The 25,883-nt window shown below is 39.3% G+C and overlaps 2 protein-coding genes across 2 annotated transcripts in view; one reads left to right on the forward strand and one right to left on the reverse strand.

The window, feature by feature from the left end:
• The window catches only part of ATP6V0D2 (ATPase H+ transporting V0 subunit d2), a 56,549-nt gene extending 45,547 nt beyond the window's left edge, over positions 1-11,002 (reverse strand). The window contains exon 1 of the mRNA XM_050801234.1: positions 10,551-11,002. Within this exon, the coding sequence (XP_050657191.1) occupies positions 10,551-10,680 (130 nt within the window). The 5' untranslated portion in view covers positions 10,681-11,002. The remainder of the gene's footprint in view (positions 1-10,550) is intronic.
• Positions 1-25,883, forward strand: part of RBIS (ribosomal biogenesis factor) — an 872,964-nt gene that overhangs the window by 123,396 nt on the left and 723,685 nt on the right. The window lies entirely within an intron of this gene.

Raw genomic sequence — 25,883 nt, forward strand, 5'->3', positions numbered from 1 at the left:
CACTCAGACATAATATAAACATGCGTTTTGTGTGGGTTGCAGTCACTGTGTGAAGGGAATTATCTGATATCACTTGGCTAGCGAATGAGTCAGGATAGGGAAGTTAGACTTCATGATTATTGTCTACTAATTTGTTGGCAGACTATTTTTAGAACATTCCTTTTTGCTGGGCGTGGTGGCTGATGCTTGTAACCCCAACTACTCTGGAGGCTGAGGTGGGAGGTTTGCTGAGCCCAGGAGTTTGAGACCAGTCTGGATAACATAGGGAGACCCTGTCTCTACTAAAAATAAAGATTGTCTACTGTTCTATCCAAGCAGCCTCCTGCCTTTCCCCACACTCTGCTGCTGCTGAACTTAGGGAAATTATCTGACTTTTCTGAGCTCAGTTTCCTCATCTACAAAATGGATATAGTCTATGCTTTCAGGCTGTTTTGGGGATTAAACAAGATTGTCTGGTACAGTGGCTCACGCCTGTAATCCCAGGACTTTGGGAGGCCGAGGTGGGAGGACTGCTTGAGGCCAGGAGTTTCAGACTAGACTGGGCAACATAGCAAAACCCCATCTCTACAAAAGAAAAAAAAAGTTAGCTGAGCATGGTGGCACATGCCTGTGGTCCTCCTACTCAGGAAGCTGAGGTGGGAGAATTGCTTGAGCCTGGGAGGTGGAGTGAGCCATGTTCAAGCTACTGCACTCTGGTTCAGGCAATAGAGTGAGACCCTGTCTCAAAAAAGAAAACAAACAAACAAAAAAAGATGATGCAGGTAGGTAAAGAGCCAGCATAGAAAATCCACCACAAAATATTATTTTTTCAATTGTACTCACCTATCTCCAAAATAAATTGCTAGGGAATTCAGCTTTTATTCTCTAAACCAGAATTTTTCCAACCAACCTATTGGAATCAACCATCAAATCTGATAATTACTCAGACTTTTAATAAGTACACCAGAAGATGTACAACCGGACACTTCTTTTTTTTTTTTTTTTTTTTTTTTTGAGACAGAGTTTTGCTCTTTTTGCCCAGGCTGGAGTACAATGGCACGATCTCAGCTCGCTGCAACCTCCGCCTGCTGGGTTCAAGCGATTCTCCTGCCTCAGCCTCCCAAGTAGCTGGGATTACAGGCATGTGCCACCATGCCTGGCTAATTTTTGGTTTCTCCATGTTGGTCAGGCAGGTCTTGAACTCCCGACCTCAGGTGATCCACCCGCCTGGGCCTCCCAAAGTGCTGGGATTATAGGCGTGAGCCACCGCGCCCGGCCACAACCAGACACTTCTTTCTCCATTTTTGCTAATGTACTGCTATTCTCAGGGTGTTGAAACTTCAAAGTCCTCTTTGGTGCTTTATTACTCCCAATGTCCTGCATTTCTTCCCTGATTTCTGCTCCTTACTCCCATTTTGAATGACATCTGGCACTTCGATTACTGCAGCAATCTTTGAAGCGATTTTCCCAGGCTCATTTCTCCTCATGTGCTCCCCGCTTCAAGTTTAATCTTTCCTAAGAATTGTTTTGGTCCTGTAATGATCCTAAAAATAGCTCGGAGCCACTGAAAAGCTTTAGGCAGATTAAAAACAACTTTTATAAAATTTGTAGAGCGTTTTACCATTGCCAGAATGGTTTCAGTATACATAATCTCTTAACTTGAGCAATAATCCTGTTTCATAGATGAAGAAACTGAGGCTCAGAGAAGTAACTTCTTCCTATTTTCCACGCTGGCAAGTAGTTGACTGAGGTAATACCTGACTCTTGCCCTCATTCAGTGTTAGCTTCAGGATCTTGAAACTTCAAATCAAACCTTCAAAGTTTTTCAGAGTTTTCCCAACCTGAATTCCAGCCTTATCTCCAAGTATTCTAGTATTGCAGCCTAACTGGTTTATTCCTCATCCACAGGCTTTTATTTTTTCCCTTTTTTAATTCATTTGTTTTCTCTGACTGCTAGAATGTCTTGACATCTCAATTCTTCTCCTCCTGAAAACCCATTTCATTGGCCTTTTATCAACCTATTATTCAAGACTTGGTTCACCTTCAAGTATATCTGCTATCAATAGGTTTGAACCATTTTTGGATTTTGAATTTTTATCTCACTTTACTTATTTGTGACGTCCTATCAACTATACAGTTGCCTAGGTAGTAAATGGTGTCTTTTTTTTTTTTTTTTTTTAAAGACAGATTCTTGCTCTGTCACCCAGGCTAAAGTACACTGGCATAATCATAGCTCACTGCAACTTTGAACTCCTGGCCTCTAGCAATCCTCTTGCCTCGGCCTCCCAAAGTGCTGGGATTACAAACATGAGCCACTGCATCCAGCCTTTTCTTTTTTGTACTCTCCACAGCTCCAAATGCATTTTTTTTTTTTGCCACATAAATGAGCCTCAAATATTAGATTTAATTTGTGATTAAAACTGAAGATCTTATAGCAGTGACCCCAGAGAACTTCATTATGCAGTCCAGTAAATCTTACTGATGTTGAAAATCTTCATTTTAATTTTTATTTACCAAAATAAATATTTTCAAAACTGGTGCTTTCTGAAGGAGAACAGAATAAACTAAATGGAGTCATATCCAAATGCCGTTATCCAAAACCATAAAATGGAAAGAACTATTTCAGGAATTCCAAAGTCTAGCAGAAGAGGGAAAACAAATTCTTGTTGTATATAAACTACAGTGCAGGGGTGTATTTTTAAGATTTACAATTTACAAAACATCTTCAGATATTTTGGATCCTCCCAGTGAACTGGGAGTTAGGCCAGGGAGATACCATCTAAAGATGAGATAAGAAAGCACTTATCAGTGCTCACGCTTGTAATCTCAGCATTTTGGGAGGCTGAAGCAGGAGGATTGTTTGAGGCCAGGAGTTTGAGATCACCCTGGGCAACAAAGAGAGACCTTGTCTTTGCAAATGACAAAAAAATTAGCCAGGCTTGGTGGCACACACCTGTGGTCCGCACCCAGATACTTGAAAGGCTAAGGTGGGAGGATCACTTGAGCTTAGGAGGTTGAAGCTGCATTGAGCCATGATCACGCTACAAGCTACTGCATTCCCTGGCTTGGGCAACAGAATGAGACCCTGTCTCAAAACAAATTAAAGAAAAAAAAAAAAAAAAAAAAAAGCACCATGTTAAAGGTTAAGCAGCTTGCTTAGAATCCCAGAACCATAAAGTAGAAGATCCAGGACTTGAACCCAACATGCAGATATTCCCAGCGTGTATTTTCAGATTCTTACTACATGCAAAATACACTCTCAGGCTTAGGGAGGTAGAAGAGAGAAAAGTTTAAGGTGTGCTTTCTGCCCTTAAGAGGTTTATAGGCAACCGGGCACAGTGGTTCACGTCTGTAATCTCAGGACTTTGGAAAGCCGAGGTGAGCGGATCACGAAATCAGGAGATCGAGACTATCCTGGCTAACGCGGTGAAACCCCGTCTCTACTAAAAATACAAAAAAATAGCAGGGCGTGGTGGTGGGCGCCTGTAGTCCCAGCTACTCGGGAGACTGAGGCAGGAGAATGGCATGAACCCGGGAGGCGGAACTTGCAGTGAGCCGAGATAGCTCCACTGCACTCCAGCCTGGGCAACAGAGACTCCATCTCAAAAAAAAAAAAAAAAAAAAAAAAAAAAAAAAAAAGAAAGAAAGAAAAAGAAGTTTACAGGCTGGGCACTTGGTGGCTTATGCCTGTAACCTCAGTACTTTGGGAGGCTTAGGTGGGCAGATCACTTGAGCTCAGGAGTTCAAGACCAGCCGGGGCAACATGACAAAACCCTGTCTCTACAAAAATTAGCCAGGAACAGTGGTCCGTGCCTGTAGTCCCAGCTACTCAGGAGGCTGAGGTGGGAGGGTCACTGAAGTCCAGGAGAGGTAGAGGTTGCAGTAACTGAGATTGTGCCACTACACTCCAGCCTGGGTGTCAGAGTCAGACCCTGTCTTAAAAAAAAATAAAAAAGCTTGCAATAAAGCAGATAGAGCTATGCATTTATTTATCGGTTAAGCCTGTAACTGCAGCAGCCTCTAGAGCTAGACAGACAGATGAGGCAAATGTTCTGCCTCAGGATGACACATCTATGCAAATGTCACAGATGTTATACAGGATAGGTTCATTACAAGATACCGTGGAGCATAAAGTTGAAGCTTGTCAATTCCATCCCATCATAGATACTGTAGAAGGGGGCTTACAGAGGAAGTGGCTTAAATGGAGACTTTAAAGGGAGATGGTCGCTTTCCAGGGACATGGGATAAGGGATGGAATTTGTGATTGAAGGAGCAGCTTTAGAAAAGGCAAAGCATTCTGGGGAAGGGCTTACAAGGTAGATCAGCTTTTTAAGCACAGTGTCATTTATTTTGCCTGATGGAAGCTATTGATGAGTGTGTGTGTGTGTGTGTGTGTGTGTGTGTGTATTTTAAATAGGAAAGAGAATTGGATATGTCTCTTTAATATAAGGCAGAAAAAACACTATAATTAGAGGTACAAATAATGTCTAAGGAAGCAAAGACAAAACTCTTTGAAATCAGTCATCTTCCTATATGTTATTTTGAAATTAAAAATAAGTAATAGGTGTATATACGGGTAAACAGTGACAGGTCCCTATGCTTGTAACTCACCTACCCACCACCCCCTGCCACTCATTCCTAGCTTCACGTAACCTCTATTTTTAGTTTCTTTTTAATCCTTTCACAGTTTCTTTGTATCTAGGCAATCATATAGGAAGTATATTTTTAAAATTTATCCCCCTTTTTACTGAAGAGTGCCATGCCACACCTGGTTCTTCCCCTTGCTTTTCTGACTTAATGTATCTTGGTAATCTTTCCATATGTCTCATTTTAGACTGCTTCCTCATGTGTTTTTCCTTTTATATGCAGAATATTCTATTATGTGAATGTTCCGTAACTTACTTATTCCTGGCTGGTTGTGGTGGCTCAGGCCTATAATCCCAGCATGTTGGAAGGCAAAGGTGGGACGATTGCTTGAGCCCAGGAGTTCGAGAGTAGCCTGGGCAACATAAGACCCTGTCTCTACTAAAAAATAAATTTAAAAAAATGAAAACTTATTTCCTGCAGAGGGACACTTGATTTGTTACCATCGTTTGCTATTCCAAACTATGCCACATAAAGGCCAGCCGCGGCGGGTCATGCCTGTAATCCCAGCACTTTGGGAGGCTGAGGTGGGTGGATCACTTGAGGTTAGGAGTTTGAGACCTGCCATGGCCAACATAGTGAGACCTCATCTCTACTAAAAATACAAAAGATTAGCCAGGCATGGTGGTGCACGCCTGTAGTCCCAGCTACTCAGAACGCAGAGGCACAAGAATCACTTGAACCCAGGAGGCAAAGGTTGCTGTGAGCCGAGATTGCGCCATTACACTCCAGCCAGGGTGACATAGCAAGACTCCATCTCAACAACAACAACAACAAACTCTGCCACATAGAGAGTCTTGTACAGCTGTCATCTCACATGTGTGTAAGTTTGTCTGTGAGACTTGGAATTCCTGGACAAAGTGTATAAGCATTTGGAATTTCGGTAGGTACTACCCAATTGCCATCCTTAAGGGGTTCTCATTTTTCTAATATTTTTATTCTCCAGATGGGATGCTTTTTAGGGCAGGGACTCTATCTTATTCATCTTTACTCTCTTGGCCCTAGCTAGAAAGTACTTACTAGATGGTGTTGAATTAATTCCTACCTGAAGACACAGTTGGAGAAGCTCTGAAGCTCAAGCCCCTTGACAGGGCACCATTGTTGGTGAGATATAATCAGCTTTCCTAATTCCCTTCTAAACAAATTGTGGCAAGGACAAAGTAAAGACTTAATCCAGGCCGGCAGCTCACGTCTGTAATCCCAGCACTTTAGGAGGCCAAGGCGGGCAGATCACCTGAGGTCAGGAGTTTGAGACCAGCCTGGCCAACATGGTGAAATCCCATCTCTACTAGAAAAAAAAAATTAGCCAGGCATGGTGGTGCATGCCCGTAATTCTAGCTACTTGGGAGGCTGAGGCAGAAGAATCGCTTGAACCTGGGAGGCAGAGGTTGCAGTGAGTCAAGATCATGCTATTCGACACTAGCCTAGGTAACAGGAGCTAAACTGCGTCTCAAAAAAAAAAAAAAAAGGCTTAATACAGAATGACCTCCCACATCTTGAGAGCCAGTGGACACTGCTATCATATGTTTTAGAAAAGACTATTTACTACTAAACTTCAAGTATTAATTTACTATTTTGTCTTTTTTGAGAAGGGAAGAATATTTCCAAAAGTCTTATTTGTAATTTTTAAAAATTCTGATGCTGTTGTAGTTCTGGACAGCTTTGTAGTTCTGGATGGCCCCTGAAGACATGCACTAGCCTGGGAAAAGTGCGAGTAATTATCAGGCATCACAAGCAATCTGTCAGGTGGTAGGTAGTCAGGGTTTGTGTGACTAGTTTCCTCTGGTTTCTGTGGCTTTCAACACAGCACACTCAGCCCTGTTTTTACAGCAACAATGAATCAGCCAGATGACCCAAGTAAACCCAGGCAACAAACCACCATTGGGAAAAAAAGATATGAGAGTCAGGGGAGGATTCAAGCTCAATTCTTACTCTCCCACAGATGGGACCCCTCCCAGCTTTGCTATTGGGAGGCTTTGGGAGTCCTTTGCTATTGGGAGTCCTTTCAAAATAACAGTAGTGTTATTTTTTTAAAAGAATATCCTATGCTCTTTCAAAGTTACTGTTTTGGTTCAAAGTCACTTTTAAAGACCCTAAAGTTTCTTTATAGGTACAACTTTAAAGCAGTACCAGTGACAAAGGCAATGGGAACTAATTTCCTTCTTCTGTACCTAGGAAAGGCTGAGTCACAGTGGATCCAGAGATCTGAATCAAGTCACAATTAGTCAGGGGCAGGCGTCGGAATACATGAGTATTTCTTACTGCACTGAACCCAATTATGCACACAATTAAGCACAATTATGAATACTAACACTTTTCAAAGCTTTGCTAGATGATCTTTATTTTCTCTCTTCTAAATTTACCCAAAACCTTATATGTTCCTTGCAAGTTGTTCTAAAACAATTTGTTGCTATCAGAACACTTTCCTTTTAAAGACCAGATGACTTAAAAAGACTAAAAGCAAATTTAATCTTGGCCAAGTTAGTTTTTCTTTTACAGAAAGTGCCTGCTTCAACATATGGTATTGGAATGGCACAGTGTAACATGTTCTTTATCCATAGTTTGTATGGTGTATATTTTGCGCAAAAGTAAACTAAAATCCTTAAGCCCTGAGAATTCTATTCCAACAAGTGCCTTTGATTCTTCTCAACTCTGAATCTAGCTCCGGGTGGACTGAGTCTCCCTAAGTACATTCACAGATGCAACTGTTGCATTGCTGTTCACACACTCTTTATTTCTCAACATCCTATAAAATAATCAGGTAGAACACTCATTATTTTCTATTTCAAAATGGAGTGGACATCAACTCAACACAGACCTAGTCATATATCTTCAATTTATACTCAGGAGGCAATGGCATATTTTTGTGGAAAAGGAGACACAGATAGCTCTATCCATCCTCCATCACTGTGACAGCCTGTTAGGTGGTCACAGCCATTCTAAGTCCTAGTGTCCTCAACTAACAGAGGACATGAAATTCTTGTTTAGATTTGTTTTCTCAGCAGTCAGTCATGATAACCTAAACATGGTTTGATGATTCACGCTTGATATTTCTGGGAGTCTCTGAACAGTAGACTGGCATACAGATTCAAATGTAGTTGAGAATTGGGAGGAGAGAGAGGTAGAAATCATGAGACACAATGACAACAAAGCAATAGAGCACAGGTGGGGTGGCTTCAGGTGGTTTCCCATCCCCTGACGTTGTATGGAAAATTCTGCATATGCCTGATTTACAAGCTTTATTTTTGAGATCTTTGAGAGGGTTTGAAACCTTTTCTTCTCTCCCAAACTGAAAATGAAGATACCAGATTCAGCTTACTGTCTGCGTAGAGGATAGATCTGTTAATCTCATTTCTTCCTCCTTCTATCTATCCCCTTGCCTCAACAAGTCTTTTGATTAAAATGGACTTTGGCAGAAAATATAGGGAGCAGTTTTTAAATTCCTGATTTTTATCTTTTTACTTTCTAGAATTCTTTTTTTTTTTTTTTTTTTCCTGAGACAGGGTCTCACTCTGTCACCCAGGCTGGAGCACAGTGGTGCAGTTACAGCTCACTGCAGCCTCAACCTTTTAGGCTCAAGCCATCCTCCTGCCACAGCCTCCCAAGTAGCTGGGACTACAGGCATGCACCGCCATGCCTAGTCTATTTTTAAAATTTTTAGTAGAGATGAGGTCTTGCTATGTTGCTCAGGCTGGTCTTGAACTCCTGGTCTCAAGCAATCCTCCCACCTAGGCCTTTCAAAATGCTGGGATTATAGGCATGAGCCACTACACCCAACTTATTTTCTAGAATTCTTTTTTTTTTTTTTGAGACAGAGTTTCACTCTGTCGCCTAGGCTGGAGTGCAGTGGCGTTATCTCAACTCACTGCAACCTCTGCCTCTCAGGTTCAAGAAATTATCCTGCCTCAGTCTCCCGAATAGCTGGGATTACAGGTGTCTGCCACCACACCCGACTAATTTTTTCTATTTCTAGTAGACATGGGGTTTTACAGGTGTGAGCCACCTCTCCAGGCCTAGAATTCTTTATATGGCTTTAGATACGGCTTCCCTTGATTTATCTCTGAATTTTCTTTCTTTCTTTCTCTCTTTCTCTTCTCTTTCTTTCTTTCTTTCTTTCTTTCTTTCTTTCTTTCTTTCTTTCTTTCTTTCTTTTCTCTCTCTCTCTTTCTTTCTTTCTTTTTGTATCACAAAGATATTTTATGTTTTCCTTGCATTTAAATTTGCATTCCTTAGCTCATTTAAGAACTTGGCTGAAAACTAAATATAATTCATTAAAATGGCTTCTCTCAGAAACACTTAGTCAGCCCTGTGTTCTTTATTTTATGCAGATTTTCTATACATGATTAACATTCTCCAGTCACCAAACTCCTATTTTCATACGCTGAAGTGACTTAAGACTTGGGGTTTTACTGTAATTATTTGTAGTCAACAGAGTTAGTTATCTGAAAGGTTCTTGCTGTTTGCAATGCTAATGGAAGAGCAGGGTTTGTCCTAACTTGGGTGGTTCTGTCTGAACTCTGGCTTTAACTGGTCAGAACTATAAACAAGTGGCCTCAGGACCCTTCAGCCCTACTTGAGGAGGCTGCAAAGTCACGTTTAGAAGATTCATTGGTTCGTTTTTGCCTTTTAATATCCTTCCTAGGAGGCTTTATTCTTAGCGCTTTCTTGCCTTTTCTAGGATAACCTGGAAGCGCTAAACCACCTTATTATTGACCTATATGGGTTTTATAAGTATGTTTCAAAATGAGTGAGTGTAGCTGTTTTTAATAATAAAAATACTTTTACAGATGTGGAATCTTTGGTAACGTTTTGGAAAAAAATTGTGGTTTAGAGACAGTTTCCACTTGTTGAGTACTTATTTATTATAACTGAGAACACTGTGGCTCAGAGGCTTGGAGCCACAGGTCACCTACTCAGGCATGACAGAAGTCAAATCCAGGACTATTGAATCCAGGGCTGGCCCCACCAGTAACGTCTCTTGATTTTTTTTTAAACTTCAGTTAAAGGTAAACTTCAAACTCTCAAATTAATAGATACTGAGAAATGTGATAGAATAAAATTCTATAGAACAAGGTTTTAAATATATATATTTTTTTCTTTGCCATAGATCCCTTGGCAGTTTGGAGAAGTCCTTCTCCAAATAATGTTTATAAATATGTAGAATGAAAATACACAGGATTACAGAGGAAACCAAATATTTTTAAACATAGTTATCAAAATGTCTTTAAAATGTATAAGAATCTGGCCGGGCATGGTGGCTCATGCCTGTAATTCCAGCACTTTGGGAGGCCAAGGCAGCAGATCACCTGAGGTCAGGAGTTCGAGACCAGCCTGGCCAACATGGTAAAACCCCATCTCTCCAAAAAGTACAAAAATTAGTCGGGCCAGGTGGTGGGCACCTGTAATCCCAGTTACTTGGGAGACTGAGGCAAGAGAATCACTTGAACCCAGGAGGCAGAAGTTGCAGTGAGCCAAGACCACGCCACTATACTTCAGCCTATGCAACAAGAGTGAAACTCTGTCTCAATAAATAAATAAATAATAAAAGATGCGTGTAATATCTAACTTCAAAATAGAGAAAACATACATGACATTTCAAGGTATCTGCAAGAACTTTAAAGGGATATGAAAACATTGAATTTTTGTTGGTGACAGTGTCACAGCTACTACTTATCTTAACCACTGTGATTTGTTGCCTACATTCGTAATGAAAGATGTTATATTTCACTTAGAGATTAAAAATAGAGATGTATTTTTTTTCCTCATTCAAGTTTATGGACCCCAGAAATCTGGACTGCAGGAATAAGGATCTGCTCAGAACTCTCAAACCATAGGATTATGGGTTTTTTTTCTCCATGCTTCTGGAGAGCGACATCATTTCAATTTTTTTTTTTTTCTTTTTAAAGGGTGAGAAGAGTTACACTTACCTTCTAGGGTCTCACACTGGACCAGGTTGATATAGTCTTGCTGGGTCAGGAGACTGGCCTTGCATCCTCGAACCAGGCCCTCCAGGTAGCCATGGTCCACGTTGAAGTACAGCTCTGCACCTTCGAGCATGGGGGAAGAGATCGAAGCCAAGGTAGGGTGAAACAGCTCTGTAGTTCTGGACGGCCCCTGAAGACATGCACTAGCCTGGGAAAAGTGCGAGTAATTATCAGGCAGCACAAGCAATCTGTCAGGTGGTAGTCAGGGTTTGTGTGACTAGTTTCCTCTGGTTTCAGTGGCTTTCAACACAGCACACTCAGCCCTGTTTTTACAGCAACAATGAATCAGCCAGATGACCCAAGTAAACCCAGGCAACAAACCACCATTGGGAAAAAAAGATATGAGAGTCAGGGGAGGATTCAAGCTCAATTCTTACTCTCCCACAGATGGGACCCTTCCCAGCTTTGCTGGGAGGCTTCAAACACCTGAATGTTTTGTAAACATTCCTACCACCAGCTGAGCTTTCATCTGTAATTTACACTAACCCAGAATTCTTTGAGGATTATCAACATGAACATCAACATGAACAAAGAGAGGGTTTTTTTTTTTTTTTTTTTTTTTTTTTGAGACGGAGTCTCGCTCTGTTGCCCAGGCTGGAGTGCAGTGGCCAGATCTCAGCTCACTGCAAGCTCCACCTCCCAGGTTTATGCCATTCTCCTGCCTCAGCCTCCCGAGTAGCTGGGACTACAGGCGCCCGCCACCTCGCCCGGCTAGTTTTTTTGTATTTTTTAGTAGAGACGGGGTTTCACCGTGTTAGCCAGGATGGTCTCGATCTCCTGACCTCGTGATCCGCCCGTCTCGGCCTCCCAAAGTGCTGGGATTACAGGCTTGAGCCACCGCACCCGGCCTGAGAGGGTCTTTTAGTAAAAATAATTTAATATAGACCGGCATGGTGTCTTACCTGTAATCTCAGCACTTTGGGAGGCTTAAGGGGGCAGATCACCTGAGGTGGAGACCAGCTTGACCAGCATGGTGAAACCCCGTCTCTACCAAAAATACAAAAATTAGCCGGGCTTTGTGGTGCATGCCTGTAATTCCAGCTACTTGGGAGGCTGAGGCATGAGAATTGATTGAACCTGGGAGGCGGAGGTTGCAGTGAGCTGAGATCATGCCATTCCTCTCCAGCCTGGGGGATAGAGTGAGAGTCTGTCTCAAAATAATAATAATGATAATTATTATTATTATTATAATTATATAAGTAAATCAAATGTGGCTAGGCAGTTTGAAGAGTCATGAGAACCTAATTCTGCTACACAGTTCATTTGTAAGACAAATGGTCAGAAATGTCCTAAAATTGCCAAAGGATCGTAGCTGCTTCCTAGCCAGTCAAAGGGCACAGCCCAGAAAACAGTCCTGGAAGCAGATACACAACGCTATGATTCTATAATAATAAGCCACTACCTCTGCAAAATTGGACTGCTTATAAGGCACCCTATTTTCTTTTTCCTACTTAAATCTCATGATTACTCTGCGATGTGGATCTGCACGGACAATATTATTACTAAAATCACAAATAAGGAACAAGTCCTCAGAAGCTGTGAGGCAGCTCAAAACGCATAGCTGGCAATACAATAAGTATTTAATGAAGCTGGGACTTAAGTTGAGTTTCATGCTTCAGAAGGAGTGCTTGTTCTCCCATATATTGTATTTAGTTAAAAAATTATGTCAAATATCCTGAATGCTATTTGCATATAGAGTGTTTCATATATATTGTGTCAAATCTTTAATTGGAACTAAAGTCCCAGGAATTCTCCAGTCTCTACCACGGTATTTCCAAACTGTGTGGGAGAAGCTAGATAAAATGGAATCAATGTAAATTCTGCTTTGATTGTTGAAAATCACAGAGAATCAAACTTACCTTTATGCAGTGCCCAGACTTTGAAAGTATTCAATAAATAGAGGCTCTCGTTATGTTATCATTCTCTATCCACCCACCACAATTCCACCATCCTTAAACACCCTGAGTGTGTTTTATGTTGAATCAATCACTTATTTATCACTTCTGTGGTCTAAAGACGGTTACCTATCCTCAGTTTTATAGAGTTCAAACTAATACAACTTAAATAAATTATAAACACCACGCTTATCTTTTCCTAATTATTTTACTATGTTTAACTATTATTTGTGCACTTGAGGTGATTATGGCTATTGTATTTGTAAGGTAGATATTCTATATAATGACATGCTGTCATGCATCTCTTCTCAACTCCGGGTTGAATGACATAATGATGGTAGCTTGTAGCAGACCATGGCAGGAATGAAGTATTTTACCATGAAAATAGTCAAATGTTGCAAATCAGGGCTTGATTCATTGGTTAATTGTCCGGTCTTGAGAAAAAGATGGAGAAAATGTTAATAAAGCAAAAGTATGTAATGTTTATAGTCATTATATTGTAAATTGCAACCAATTTGAAGAAATGTTCTATTAGTATTTAAAAACTGTTATCTGATTCAGCAAGGAAGCCACTCACTTTATGAAGAACAAGAGAAGTTTTGACATATGTCTTCGTTGTTTCACTTTCATGTTATTCATTATGTAAACAGAAATATTAGCCAGCATTTATGTTGGATATTCACTTATTTGTCAATTGCAAGTATAGGTTGGGTACAGATAGAAGAATTGAACAAACAAAAAAATCAATGAAAATGTTCTGTGAAAATCAATTCACTATTGAATTGGAATTTACAATGAAGAGTGTTTTTTTTGGCTGGGCGCAGTGACTCACGCCTGTAATTTCAGCACTTTGGGAGGCTGAGGCAGGTGGATTGCTTAATAAGGCCAAGAGTCTGAGATCAGCCTAGGCAACATAGTGAGACTTGGTGTCCACAAAAAAATTTTAAAAAATTAACCAGGCATGGTGGTGCACACCTGTGGTCCTAGCTACTTGGGAAGCTGAGGTGGGAGTATCACTTGAGCTGGCTAGGCACAGGTTGCAGTGAGCCAAGATCACACCACTGCACTCCAGCCTGGGTGACACAGTGAGAGCCCATTTCAAAGAAAAAGTATTATTTTATTGTTACTTATAAATTGGGTGATACACATTCTTTGCATCAATAAAATTGAAAATAAACATGCCATACATTTTTACGGACAGCCAGTTGTTACACATGCATACCACAACATCTTCAGAGTCTTGCCTAGAGCCAGTCCTGCAGGTCAACATGCTCAAAAAAAAAAAAAAAAAAAAAAAAAAAAGGATTTTGTTGCTGTGTGTGTGCAGAACAACTTTCCAATTTGCCATATTTTACATTTATATGTAGATACAAGTTTCGATGCATCTTTAAAATAATAGTCACCCACATTTTTTGCTATTACGAAATTAAGGCAGCAAAGTGTTCCCCTTTCCCTCCACATTGTCCTTCTCACCTGGCAGAAGTAAAAATGTCTCACTCCTGCTAAAGGTACTTGTCATAAATGCCATCAAGCTCACAAGAGATGAGAGGAAACCAAAAAGAATGACAAGATCTGGAGTTTCTTTATAAATGGGTCCTTATGGTGAAAACATAACAAAATTGTCATTCCAGTGTTTCAACTACCAGTGATGTTCAGGAGAGTGGGCTTTGGAGTGTGACGGGCATGGGTTTGTGACTCTGTCTCTCTAATGGCCATGTGTGAAATGGAAATAATAACACCTGCCTCATAGGTTGTTGCCAAAACGAAATAAGATAAAATCTTTAACATGCTTAGCACAGGTGGGCATGTGTGCTAAGTACTTGGTGAAAGGAAGCTACAGTTTTAGTTATCCATGATTAATGACGGTCTGAAAATATTACATGGAAAATTCCAGAAATAAACAATTCATATATTTTAAACTTTGTGTCATTCTGGACAATGTGATGAAATCTCTCTCTCGCCAGCCCTCTATGCCCCAGCCAGAACATGAATCCTCCCTTTGTCCTCCAGGCTGTAGGCACCCCCGATTGTGAGTCACTTAGTAGCCATCTCAATTATCAAACCAAGTGTCAAGACATTTGTTTTGTGTTCAAGTAACACTTATTTTACTTAATAATGAACTCAACGTGCAAGAGTAGTACATCTAATTTATAGATAAACTTTAAATTACGCAGGTATGTATGTACAGGAAAAAACAGTACATAAAGAGTTTCCATTGGGGTGGATTAGGAGGGTCTATTGTACAAAAACCACTGTAATCACTTTTATTTATTTGTTTATTTATTTTTTGAGAAGGAGTCTCACTCTGTCCCCCAGGCTGGAGTGCAGTGGCACGATCTCGGCTCACTTCAACCTGTAACTCCCGGCTTCAAGCGATTCTCCTACCTCAGCCTCTGAGTAGCTGGGATTACAGGCACATGCCATCAAGCCCAGCTAATCTTTGTATTTTTAGTAAAGATGGGGTTTCACCGTGTTGGCCAGGCTACTCTCAAACTCCTGGCCTCAAGTGATCTGCCCACCCCAGCCTCCCAAAGTCCTGGGATTACAGGCGTGACCCACTGAGACTGGCCTGTAATCACTTTTAGATTGAATTTCCTAAATCCAGGAACAGTGCCTTATTCATTTTTCTTTTTTCTTTTCTTTTCTTTTTTTTTTTCTTTTGTTTTAAGAGGCAGGGACTCACTGTCACCCCGGCTGAAGTGCAGTGGTGTGATCATGGCTTACTTCAGTCTTGAACTCTTGGTCTCAAACCATCTTCCCACCTCAGGTTCCTGAGCAGCTGATACTACGGGTGCACACCAACAGTCCTGGCTCATTTTTCCATCTCTCCAGTGCTTAGTAGCATGCCTTGTTGGGGGCCAGAGAATTCAATACTCATTTCATGAATTAACTAGAGTCAGAGTTTTAAAATGACTTAAAATTGCTTTTACAGAATATTTAATTCCCCGTTTCTCTAGGAAACACTATAATTGGTAAGTGTATCTGAAGAGTGAGGGTATTTTGTGGTTTTGTAGTGTAATGCACATACATATATAATTGTGGATGTGTGTATATCTGTATAGGATGTACAGGAATTATTGTGACTTTCTGTCAGCTTCAGGGGTTCCCAAGAGTCATTATCTTCATAGCATTAGAGGATCAATTTATTCTGCAAGGAAAGGAGATATTCCTTGACGAAGTATAGTATAGTGTCTGTCACACTGAGCATAAAGAGCTTCTTTCTAGATGTAGTAGGTTCTTCAAAGCACAGTGTGAAAGCAAAGGAGAGGAAGGCTGCTTCCCACACACAGTCCTCCGATGTCTTCGATGCAGCTAAGGCAGCCCAAGGCTTTGCCAACTCTAAAGTAGTTGTCAGGGTGGACAGTCATATCCACTCTCAAACAGCCCCTGAGAGCATCTTTAGAGGCAGTGTGTGGTACACAATGCCCCCCAGAGCAGACCTATGATGCCATGGTTAATAGCCAATCAAAGGCCAGGTCAAAGCCCTTTCCTAGGACTATCGCACTTTAAAACCAAACCAAAACAAAACTTTTAAACTTTTTAGGTTGGGTACAGTGGCTCATGCCTGTGATCCCAGCACTTTGTGAGGCGGAGGCAGGTAGATCCCTTGAGCCTAGGAGTCCGAGACCAGCCTGGGCAACAGGAAAAAATCACGTCCTTACAAAAAGTACAAACAAACAAAAATTGACCAGGCATGGTGGGCACGTGCCTGTAGTCTCAGCTACTTGGGAGTCTGAGGTGGGAGAATCGATTGAGCCCTCAGAGGTTAAGGCTTCAGTGAGCCTTGATCACACCACTGCACTCCAGCCTGGGCAACAGAGTGAGAACCTGTCTCAAAAAACCAAAACCAAAAACCAAAAAAAAAAATCCCAAAACAAAAAAACCAAAACCAAACTTTTAAGTTTTTTATGATGGAAAATTTTAAATATACAAGAAAGAAACACTACTATAATTAACTCCCACATATCCATCACCTACGTTCAATAATTATGGACTCATGGCCAACCTTGTGTCAGTTATACAAGGGATCAGTAAAGTATCTTTTATATAGGTCAAATAGTAAATATTTTAGGAATTGTGGGCCATTTCATCTCTGTTGAAACAACTCAACGTTGCTATTGTGGTGGAGAAGCAGCCGTATATCACACATAAATGAACGAACGTGGCTGTGTTCCAGTGTAACTTTTTTTACAGAAACAGTTCATGGGTCAGATTTGACTTCTAGGGTATAATTTGCCAACCCCTGATCTATATATAACCTTGCTCCCTTTCTTCCTACCCTGAATTATTTTCAGTTAAAACCAAGATATATTATTTTATCCATAAACATTTCAGTACTCTAAAAGATAAAGCTCCTCTTGCAATATAATTACAATTCTATTAGCATACTTAAAGTTATTCCTTAATATCAACAAAATCTAGGCTGGACACGATGGTTCACGCCTGTTATCTCAACACTCTGGAAGGCCAAGGCAGGTGGATTACCTGAGGTCAGGAGTTTGAGACTAACCTGGCCAACATGGCAAAATCCCGTCTCTACCAAAATACAAAAATTAGCCAGACATGGTGGTGGGTGCCTGTCTTCCCAGCTGAGGCTGAGGCAGGAGAATCGCTTGAACCCAGGAAGCAGAGTTTGCAGTGAGCCAAGGTCTCTCCACTGCACTCCAGCCTGGGAGACAGGGTGAGACTCAGTCTCAAACAAACAACAACAAAACCCCAAAATCTAGTCAATGTTCAAACTTTTCCAATTGTTTTATAATTTTTATTTTCTATTTTTGCAGTTGGTTTATTTGAATAGGAGACACTACAATTGGTTTACATGTTTTTATATTTTCTTTTAGGTATGACTTCCCTCCTCTAACCCTTCTTTGCAAGAAACTGGTGGGTCATGTATCCTGTAGAGTTTTCCACATTTGGAATTTGCTGATTGCATCCTGTGGTGTCATTTAACTTGTGGTGGTGTCCCCTGCAATTCCTATAAATTGGTAGTTAGATCTGGAGCCTAGATTACAATTATGTTAGATTTTTCTTTTGTAAGAATACTCATAGCAGTACTGAATACTTGCATCAGAATGCATGTAACATTTGTCTCTCACTTTTTTTTTCAAAGCAGCCATTTATGATCACCACCTAGATCCACTATTTCATTAAGAATAACAAAATAATGATATTTTTAGTTTATTATTCCTTCATTCATTAGCTGAAATACTCTAAAAAAGAAACATCAACTATTGGTTACCCTAGTATACAGTTTGTATAAAAAAGTCAGGATAGGCCAGGTGCGGTGGCTCACACCTGTAATCCCAGTACTTTGGGAGACCAAGGCAGGTGGACCATGAGGTCAGGAGTTCAAGACCAGCCTGGCCAAGATGGTGAAACCTGGTCTCTGCTAAAAATACAAAAATTAGCTGGGCTTGGTGGCAGATGCCTGTTGTCCCAGCTGAGGCTGAGGCAGGAGAATCACTTGAACCCAGGAGGCGGAGTTTGCAGTGAGTTGAGATCACACCACTGCACTGCACTCCAGCCTGGGCGACAGAGCAAGACTTTGTCTCAAAAAAAAAAAAAAAAGGAAGAACAAGCAGGATAAAGGCCAAAGTGACCAATAAGGGTTTCTAACAAATAAAGATATTATTAACGTACATATTTAAACATGATTAACACGTTCTTTTGATATAACTCTGGCAAGATTTTTTGTCCTTCCTTCCTTCCTTCCTTCCTTCCTTCCTTCCTTCCTTCCTTCCTTCCTTCCTTCCTTCCTTCCTTCCTTCCTTCCTTCCTTCCTCTCTCTCTCTCTCTTTCTTTTCTTTCTTTCTTTCTTTCTTTCTCTCTCTTTCTCTCTCTCTCTCTCTTTCTTTCTTTTCGACAGTCTTGCTCTGTCACCCAGGCTGGATCACAGTGGTGCAATCTTGGTTCACTGCACCCTCTGCCTCCCAGGTTCAGGCGCCCGCCACTGCACCCAGCTAATTTTTGTATTTTTAGTAGCAGCGGGGTTTCACCATGTTGGCCAGGCGGGTCTTGAATTCCTGACCTCAAGTGATCCACTCACCTCAGCCTCCAAAGTGCTGGGATTACAGGCGTGAGCCACCACACCTGGCCAACTCTGACAGTTTTTGATAGCTTCCTTGCTTTCTGTAATGACTGGATCTTCCTAGCTCATTTTATACAATTTTTTGCCCAGACCTAGAATGAGCTGTTCTTGGAGAAGCTCTGGTTTAACCTTGCAGTTTTTATTCCTGCTGCTTTATTAAGATATAATTGACAAAATTTGAATATATTTACTGTATAGAATGTGAATTTTTGATACATGTATACATTGCGAAATGATTACCTTTTTTTGTATGTGTATAAAGAGAAAAATTTAAGATCTAGTCTCTTAAATTTTAAGTGTACCATACAGTATTGTCACCTATACTCACCATGCTGCACATTGGGTCCCCCAGATTTACTCACCTTGTAACTGAACATTAGTACTCGTGGACAAACATCTCCCCATTTCCCCCACCTCCAGCCCCTGGCAATCAACATTCTACTTGTACTCTCTGTTTCTTTGAGTTCAACTTTTTCAGATGCCTCATATAAGTGAGGTCATACAGTTTTTGTCTTCTTAATCCCACTTCCGGGCATGTGTCCAAAGGAAATAAAGTCAATATCTCAAAGAGATATTTGCACTCCCATGTTCATTACAGCACATTATTCACAATAGCCAAGACATGGAAACCCAGTGTCCATCAGTGGATGAATGGATAAAGAAAATTAATAAAGCAAATACATTTATATGTATATGTGTATATTTATATGTGTGTGTGTCTGTGTGTATATATATAATGGAGTATGTATTATTTATTATTATTTATTTAGTCATAAAAGAGAAGGAAATCCATTTGTAACAACATTGATGAGCTTTGAGAAGATGGCAGTCCTTTTGTTAAAAAAAAAAAAGGAAATTAAAAGAAAAAGATATGGAATCTCACTATGTTGCCCAGACTGCTCACCTGGGCTCAAGTGATCCTCTACCGGGGCCTACCAAAGTGCTGGGATTCCAGGAAGACTGCAGTTCTTAGTGCATGTTCAGAAAAATGCAAAGCCCTTGCAGTGTGTGGACGATATAATACGTGGTGTGATGGCCCCACACTCGTCTCTGGAATCTAAAGTGAGGGCCCAGGAGGCACACATCTAAGAGCAGATGTGCTCAGTAGGGAACAGTGCTTTTGTGGATGGCTATGTGGTTACCTTTTCTTAACTTTCTCTCTACTAATTAAGTTTTTTAACTAGAACATGTCAAAACAAAACAAACCTTCCGTATCAGTCCAAGAAAAACATTTTCCTGGAAAAAGTGAATTATAAAGTCATATGAACTTGATGCCTGTGTATGTTCTTCAAGGATTCTAGCTTCACTAAGGCAGATTACAGTGAGAAAACTTAGCATGTGACTGTCTTCAGTATCAGAACACTGCAGGCAAACATGATAGCTCTCTTGACATTGATTCAGAACAGATATTATGCTCCTCAGCCAGAACACACTTCTGGTTAACTTGCTTTTGATAAACAGAGGAGAATTTGTGAACTGTCGCCAGAACCATTGACTTCTTGGACTACTTCACCCAGAAGGATCTCTTATGTTTGGGGTTGGAAGTGGGGACCACTTATGCTTTGTTGATTTTGGCAATTTAAAGTTATAAGAATATTTTAATAGTTTCTTCTTCCTGAAGAGAAGACTAAAAGAATTTCAGGTGTTGGTTGGCTGTTAAGTCTTCCTTGGCAGTAATTTGTAATGTGTTATTTGCCCAAATGGTTTACCTTTTGTATTTTAACAAAATAATATTTTTGCTATTATATATTAATTAAACCTGGACCTAATTTAGTATATCTTCCTTCATAGTATCTCACTGTTCTTCAGTGACCTTATTTCATTTCTTGTTACAAAATCTGTCTAGTGGCAAGAATTTTTATTTGAATTAGAAAAATGGAAAAATCGATAATCATTTATTAACATTTAGATAAAATATTTATGTAGGTATTAACTACAAAGCAAAGGTAAAAAGTGCAAAATCATGGAATAACTGTATATTTCAAATGCTTAAGGGAATTACTTCGTACTTTAATCCAAATTCTATATTCTGATTGCAGTGAAATGAATAATTACCTGGGAAAGATGATAATTTTTTTCTATATTTTATTGTATTTTATTGTCGTTATTTTCTTTTCTGCTTACCAGAGCAATGCATACTTTTTAAAAAATTGAGCCATTAAAAAAATATATGAGATTAAAGCTACCTAATACCACTCTTAAAGAGAACCTCTCATAACAATTTGGGGAACCACTAAAATTGCTTATTGAAGCACCGAAATACTTGCTTGGGGTGGCAGAATTAATTTTCAAAGGTCATTTTGATTTTGAACCACAAGAGGTCACCATAACATTATAGCAAGTGTCTACATTTGGTTCCTCCCATCTGCAAATTTTTAATTTGAAATTTGTCATGTCAAAGTTTTAACAAGTGGCTTCAGGTTGTTTATGTTAAGAGATTCTTTAGACATCTCACTAAGTGTCAAGGAGTTCTGCTATTCCCTAGCTCTTACTCACTCCTCAAACCACTGTTGGTCTTCATCACAAATGTCAAGCCCTTCTTCTCTTTCCTAAACGGCAAGTAACTTTTTACCTCTTTGGCTGTTATTTCACACTCTATGTATGTTTTCATTTCCTCTGTATATTCACAGTGACTTATTTCATTTTAAGAATCCCTGAGTTTGCTCTGTTAAAAAAGAGAGCTCTGTGAACAAACAGGTTTGGGAAATGCAGTAGATAATCAACGTGTCATCTTGGACAGTCAGCATGCGTATTAACATAGTAAAGTCTCTGAGAAGCCCTTCATAATTAAAGGTGTCTAACTTTAACCCAGCACTTTCCAAACAATTTATTGGACAATGGCTTCCTTTGTTTAGACAATTGTATTAGTCCTTTTTCACACTGTTATAAATAACTACCTGAGCCTGGGTATTGTATTTTGTTTTGTATTATATTATATTATATTTTACTAAGAGACAGGGTCTCCCTATGCTGCATAGGCTGGTCTCAAACTCCTGGATTCAAGTGATCCTCTTGCCTCGGCCTCCCAAGTGCTGAGACTGAGTAATTTATAAAGAAGAGGTTTAATTGGCTCATGGTTCCACAGGTTATACAGAAAGCATGGCTGGGGAGGCCTCAGGAAACTTACAATCATGGCAGAAGGTGTAGAGGAAGGAGAAACGTCTTACATGGCCAGAGAAGGAGCAAGAGAGAGAGAGGGAAGATGCCACACACACACACTTTAAAACAACCAGATCTTGTGAGAACTCTATCAGGAGACAGTACTACAAGAATGGTGCTAAACCGTTAGAAACCACCCCCATGAGCCAATCACCTCCCACCAGGCCCCACCTTTCACACTGGGGATTACAATTCAACATGAGATTTGGGTGGGGACACAAAGCCAAACCTTATGACTATTTAATACCTGTAGCAACCTGAAGAAGTGATATTCTTTTGAACATTATCTGGGAAATTCTGATTTCTAACATTAACTATTTTAAAAGTGTTACAAAACTCATATGTCACACTATTCTATAAATATCCACTTCATTTTTAACTTGAATAAATTATATCTTTTGGATTCGCATGAATTTAAAATTTGTATTTTAAAATATGTATTTTTAAAGCTTGACAGTATTTTCTTCTCTCGTCCAAATATTTCCTATTTTTATTTTTTTTTTTTTTTGTATTTTGATGGCAATGATCCCAGGAGCTGTCTTACTACAGCAATAACTCGTATGGTAATTACACAAACTAATGATGGAAAATTCACCAGCTGGAATTGTAAATGGCATTATTATGTTGAGAATACTATTTTCATGAGAAATAATGAACTAAGAAAAGTGAATAATAGGCAGAAAAGTCATTATTTTAAATTATTATAAGGCTACAAAAATGTCACAGAAGAAAGATTAGTAATCAGAAAAAGGTTTTATACTAACAAACCTTGTAATCTTAGTGTATGAAGAGACCTCAGTGTCATTTGATATAATGTCATATCACCTGCAGAAATCGGGAAGAACTCATGACTGAGGCTGATCATTAAATTTTCAGATATCTTCAAGTAGTAGAAATATCTGTTTACTAGCAAAGCAAAACGTGTTCCCATGAAACTAATCTATTGGTTCTATTTCTGCAACGTATAGGTTTTCTTTTTTTGAAATGACCTTTTTATTTTCCGGAAAATAAATTTCTTGATGTAAGAGTTCTCCAAAGATCACATGCAATAGAATAATAGAACATATTGGCAATAACAGAGAACTTAGGACAACAAAAACAGCCTTCTTACCTTAAAGAAAGAGAAACTCAACTTCTGGAAGATTAAGAAAATTTTTTTAAAATGTTAAATTAAATTAAATTAAAAAATTGTAAACATCTTTATTGAAATATGATTCAATGCCATAAAAGCCAACCATTTAAAGTGTGCAATTCGGTGGTTTCTTATATTCAGAATTGTGCAATCATTCCCAAAATTTAAGTTTAGAACATTTTTATCACTGAAAAGAGAAATCTCATGCCCATTACTACTCATTTCCCAATGTCTCTCTCCTACTTTCCCCCACCTCTACACAGTCGCTAATCTACTGTCTTTATAGATTTACCTATTCTGGGCATTTCATATAAATGGAATAATATAATTTGTGTTCTTTTGTGTTTGTCTTCTTTTGCTCAGCAACATTTCAAGATTCATCCATGTTGTAGCATATACAAGTACTTTACTCCTTTTTATTGCCAAATAATATTCCTTTCTCTATTTTTTCTTTCTCAAATCTTTTTAAAAAATAATTTCAACTTTTATTTTAGATTCGGGTGTGTGTGTGCAGGTTTGCTACATAGGTATATTGCATGATGCTGAGGTTTGGGGTACAGATGATCCTGTCACTCAAGCAGTGAGCATAATACCTGGTAGGTAGTTTTTCAGCCCATGCCCTCCTCCCTCTCTTTCTGCTCTAGCAGTCTCCAGTGTCTATTGTTCCCATCTTTATGTCCATGTGTACTCCATGTTTAGCTTCCTCTTACAAATGGAACATGCAGTATTTGGTTTTCTGTTCCTGTGTTAAGTTGCTTAGGATAATGAACTCCAGCTGCATCCATATTGTTGCAGAGGACATGATTTCATTATTTTTATGGCTGCATAGTGTTCCATGGTGTATATATGTACCACGTTTTCTTTATTTAACCCACCTTTGATGGGCACCTATGTTGCCCAGGGCTGATACCCACCTAGGTTGATTCAGTGTCTTTGCTCTTGTGACTAGTGCTGTGATAAACATGTGAGTCCATGTGTCTTTTTGGTAAACTAATTTATTTTCTTTCTGGTATATACCCAATAATGGGATTGCTGGGTTGAATGGTAGTTCTGTTTTAAGTTCTTTGAGAAATCTCCAAATTGTTTTCCAAAGTGGCTGAGCTAATTTACATTCTCATCAACAGTGTATAAGCATTTTTTTTTCTCTAAAACCTCACTCACATCTGTTATTTTTGTTTGTTTTTTAATAATAGCCATTCTGACTGGTGTGAGATAGTATCTCATTGTGGTTTTGATTTTCGTTTATCTGATGATTAGTGATCACGAGCATTCTTTTCTTATATTTGTTGGCTGCTTATACGTCTTCTTTTGAGAAGTACCTGTTCGTGTCTTTTGCCCACTTTTTAATGGGGTTACTTATTTTTCACTTGTTGATTTGTTTAGTTCCTTACAGATTGTGGATATTAGACCTTTGTTGGATGCACAGTTTGTAAATATTTTCTCTCATTCTGTAGGTTGTCTGTTTACTCTATTGATAGTTTCTTTTGTTGTACAGAAGCTCTTTAATTAGTCCCCATTTGTAAACTTTTGTTTTCGTTGCAGTTGCTTTTGAGGACTTGGTCATAAATTCTTCCTTAAGGCTAACTTCCAGAATGGTGTAAGAATTAAAAAACAAACAAACAAACAAACAAAAAAAACAGACATCACAAATCAATAATGGCAGAACTGGGGGTAAAACAAAGATATTACAATTCCAGGTTTATGATGCATTTATGTTTTATTTTAAAATTGATTCATAAACTAAACATAATTTTGTTCAAATATGAGTTAACTATTCAATTTACCTTAGAGCTCTATTCTGAAATGGGGTTTATTCTTCTGGGGAAAAACTTCTACCTCTCTATTTCCACCATGAGACGGCAGGCTACTGAATAGTACACAATACAGGATCTTAGATACAAGTATCAGTGAAAAGAGCGGTAAATTGCAAAGTCAGCAAAGATAGGAGGTTGTAAGATTTGGGTGAGTGGAATTTACTTGGGGAGAATGAGGTCGTCACTTTCCCACTCCACTCTACTGCTAAAGCAATGAGATCCAGTCTAATGTCTCCTGAACCCTAAGATGTAACTTGCTTTGGCGATCTCACTTGTGTGGTGAGTAGAAAATGAGAAAATTTAATCCAGAGAACAGAGATTGATCACACAGCACATTTCAGTGTCATCATGTATCCAATATAGAAGGCTTTTCTGGGTATATGCAAAAGGCAGAAACAATAAAGGGAAAAAATGGAAAAATTTCTACATAAATATTTAAAATATCTATATGTTTAAAAATTACCATAAACAAAACTGAAATACAAGACTGGCAACATTTATTTTTGAGTCCCAGAGACTGAACCATCTGCTAAGAAGGGAGTATTCCTTTGGGCAGGACTGAATATACCAAAGAGTTAATATCTTTAATTTATAAACAGCACATTAATAAAGGAAAAAAAAATTGACAAAGGGCAGATAGTTTTATTGTGAGGGTGGAGGGGAGAGTAACCCAAAAGAAAAATTGACAAAAAAGAGACAATTCGCAAACAGGAGTATAAGTGGCCGAAAAATGTCAGGAGCAAAATTGAAACTTTCTAATAATCAAAGAAATGTAAATTCTAACTATCAGGTTTTATTGAATTCTTCATAAAATTGAAAAATTGGTATTACCGGTTGAGTTCCTCAGGAAGCAGGATGTTTAGTTAATTTTTAACTTTAATTTTAGTGTGTAGGACGTTTATTAGGGAGGGTCCTGGAATTAACACCTGTGGAAAGAGTGGCAGTAAGATTGGGCAGAGGGAGAACTTGAGCTCTGACGCAGACTCAAAGAAGGCCTCAGCCTACCCTGCAAGGAGCTCTGGAGTTGTGATGACCTTCAGAGTGACTGGAGACAAAGAACTGGGCCTTTATACCTTCTGTATATCGGTCCTTAGACATGAGCTTAGGCATGACCTTGGGCGAGGCAATTTTCTTTAGCTGAGTCATTCCCAAAGAGGAACCAGCCAGGGGCTTACAGACGGTGGGGCA

The sequence above is a fragment of the Macaca thibetana genome, chromosome 8 (genome assembly GCF_024542745.1).
Source record: "Macaca thibetana thibetana isolate TM-01 chromosome 8, ASM2454274v1, whole genome shotgun sequence".
NCBI lineage: Eukaryota > Metazoa > Chordata > Mammalia > Primates > Cercopithecidae > Macaca > Macaca thibetana.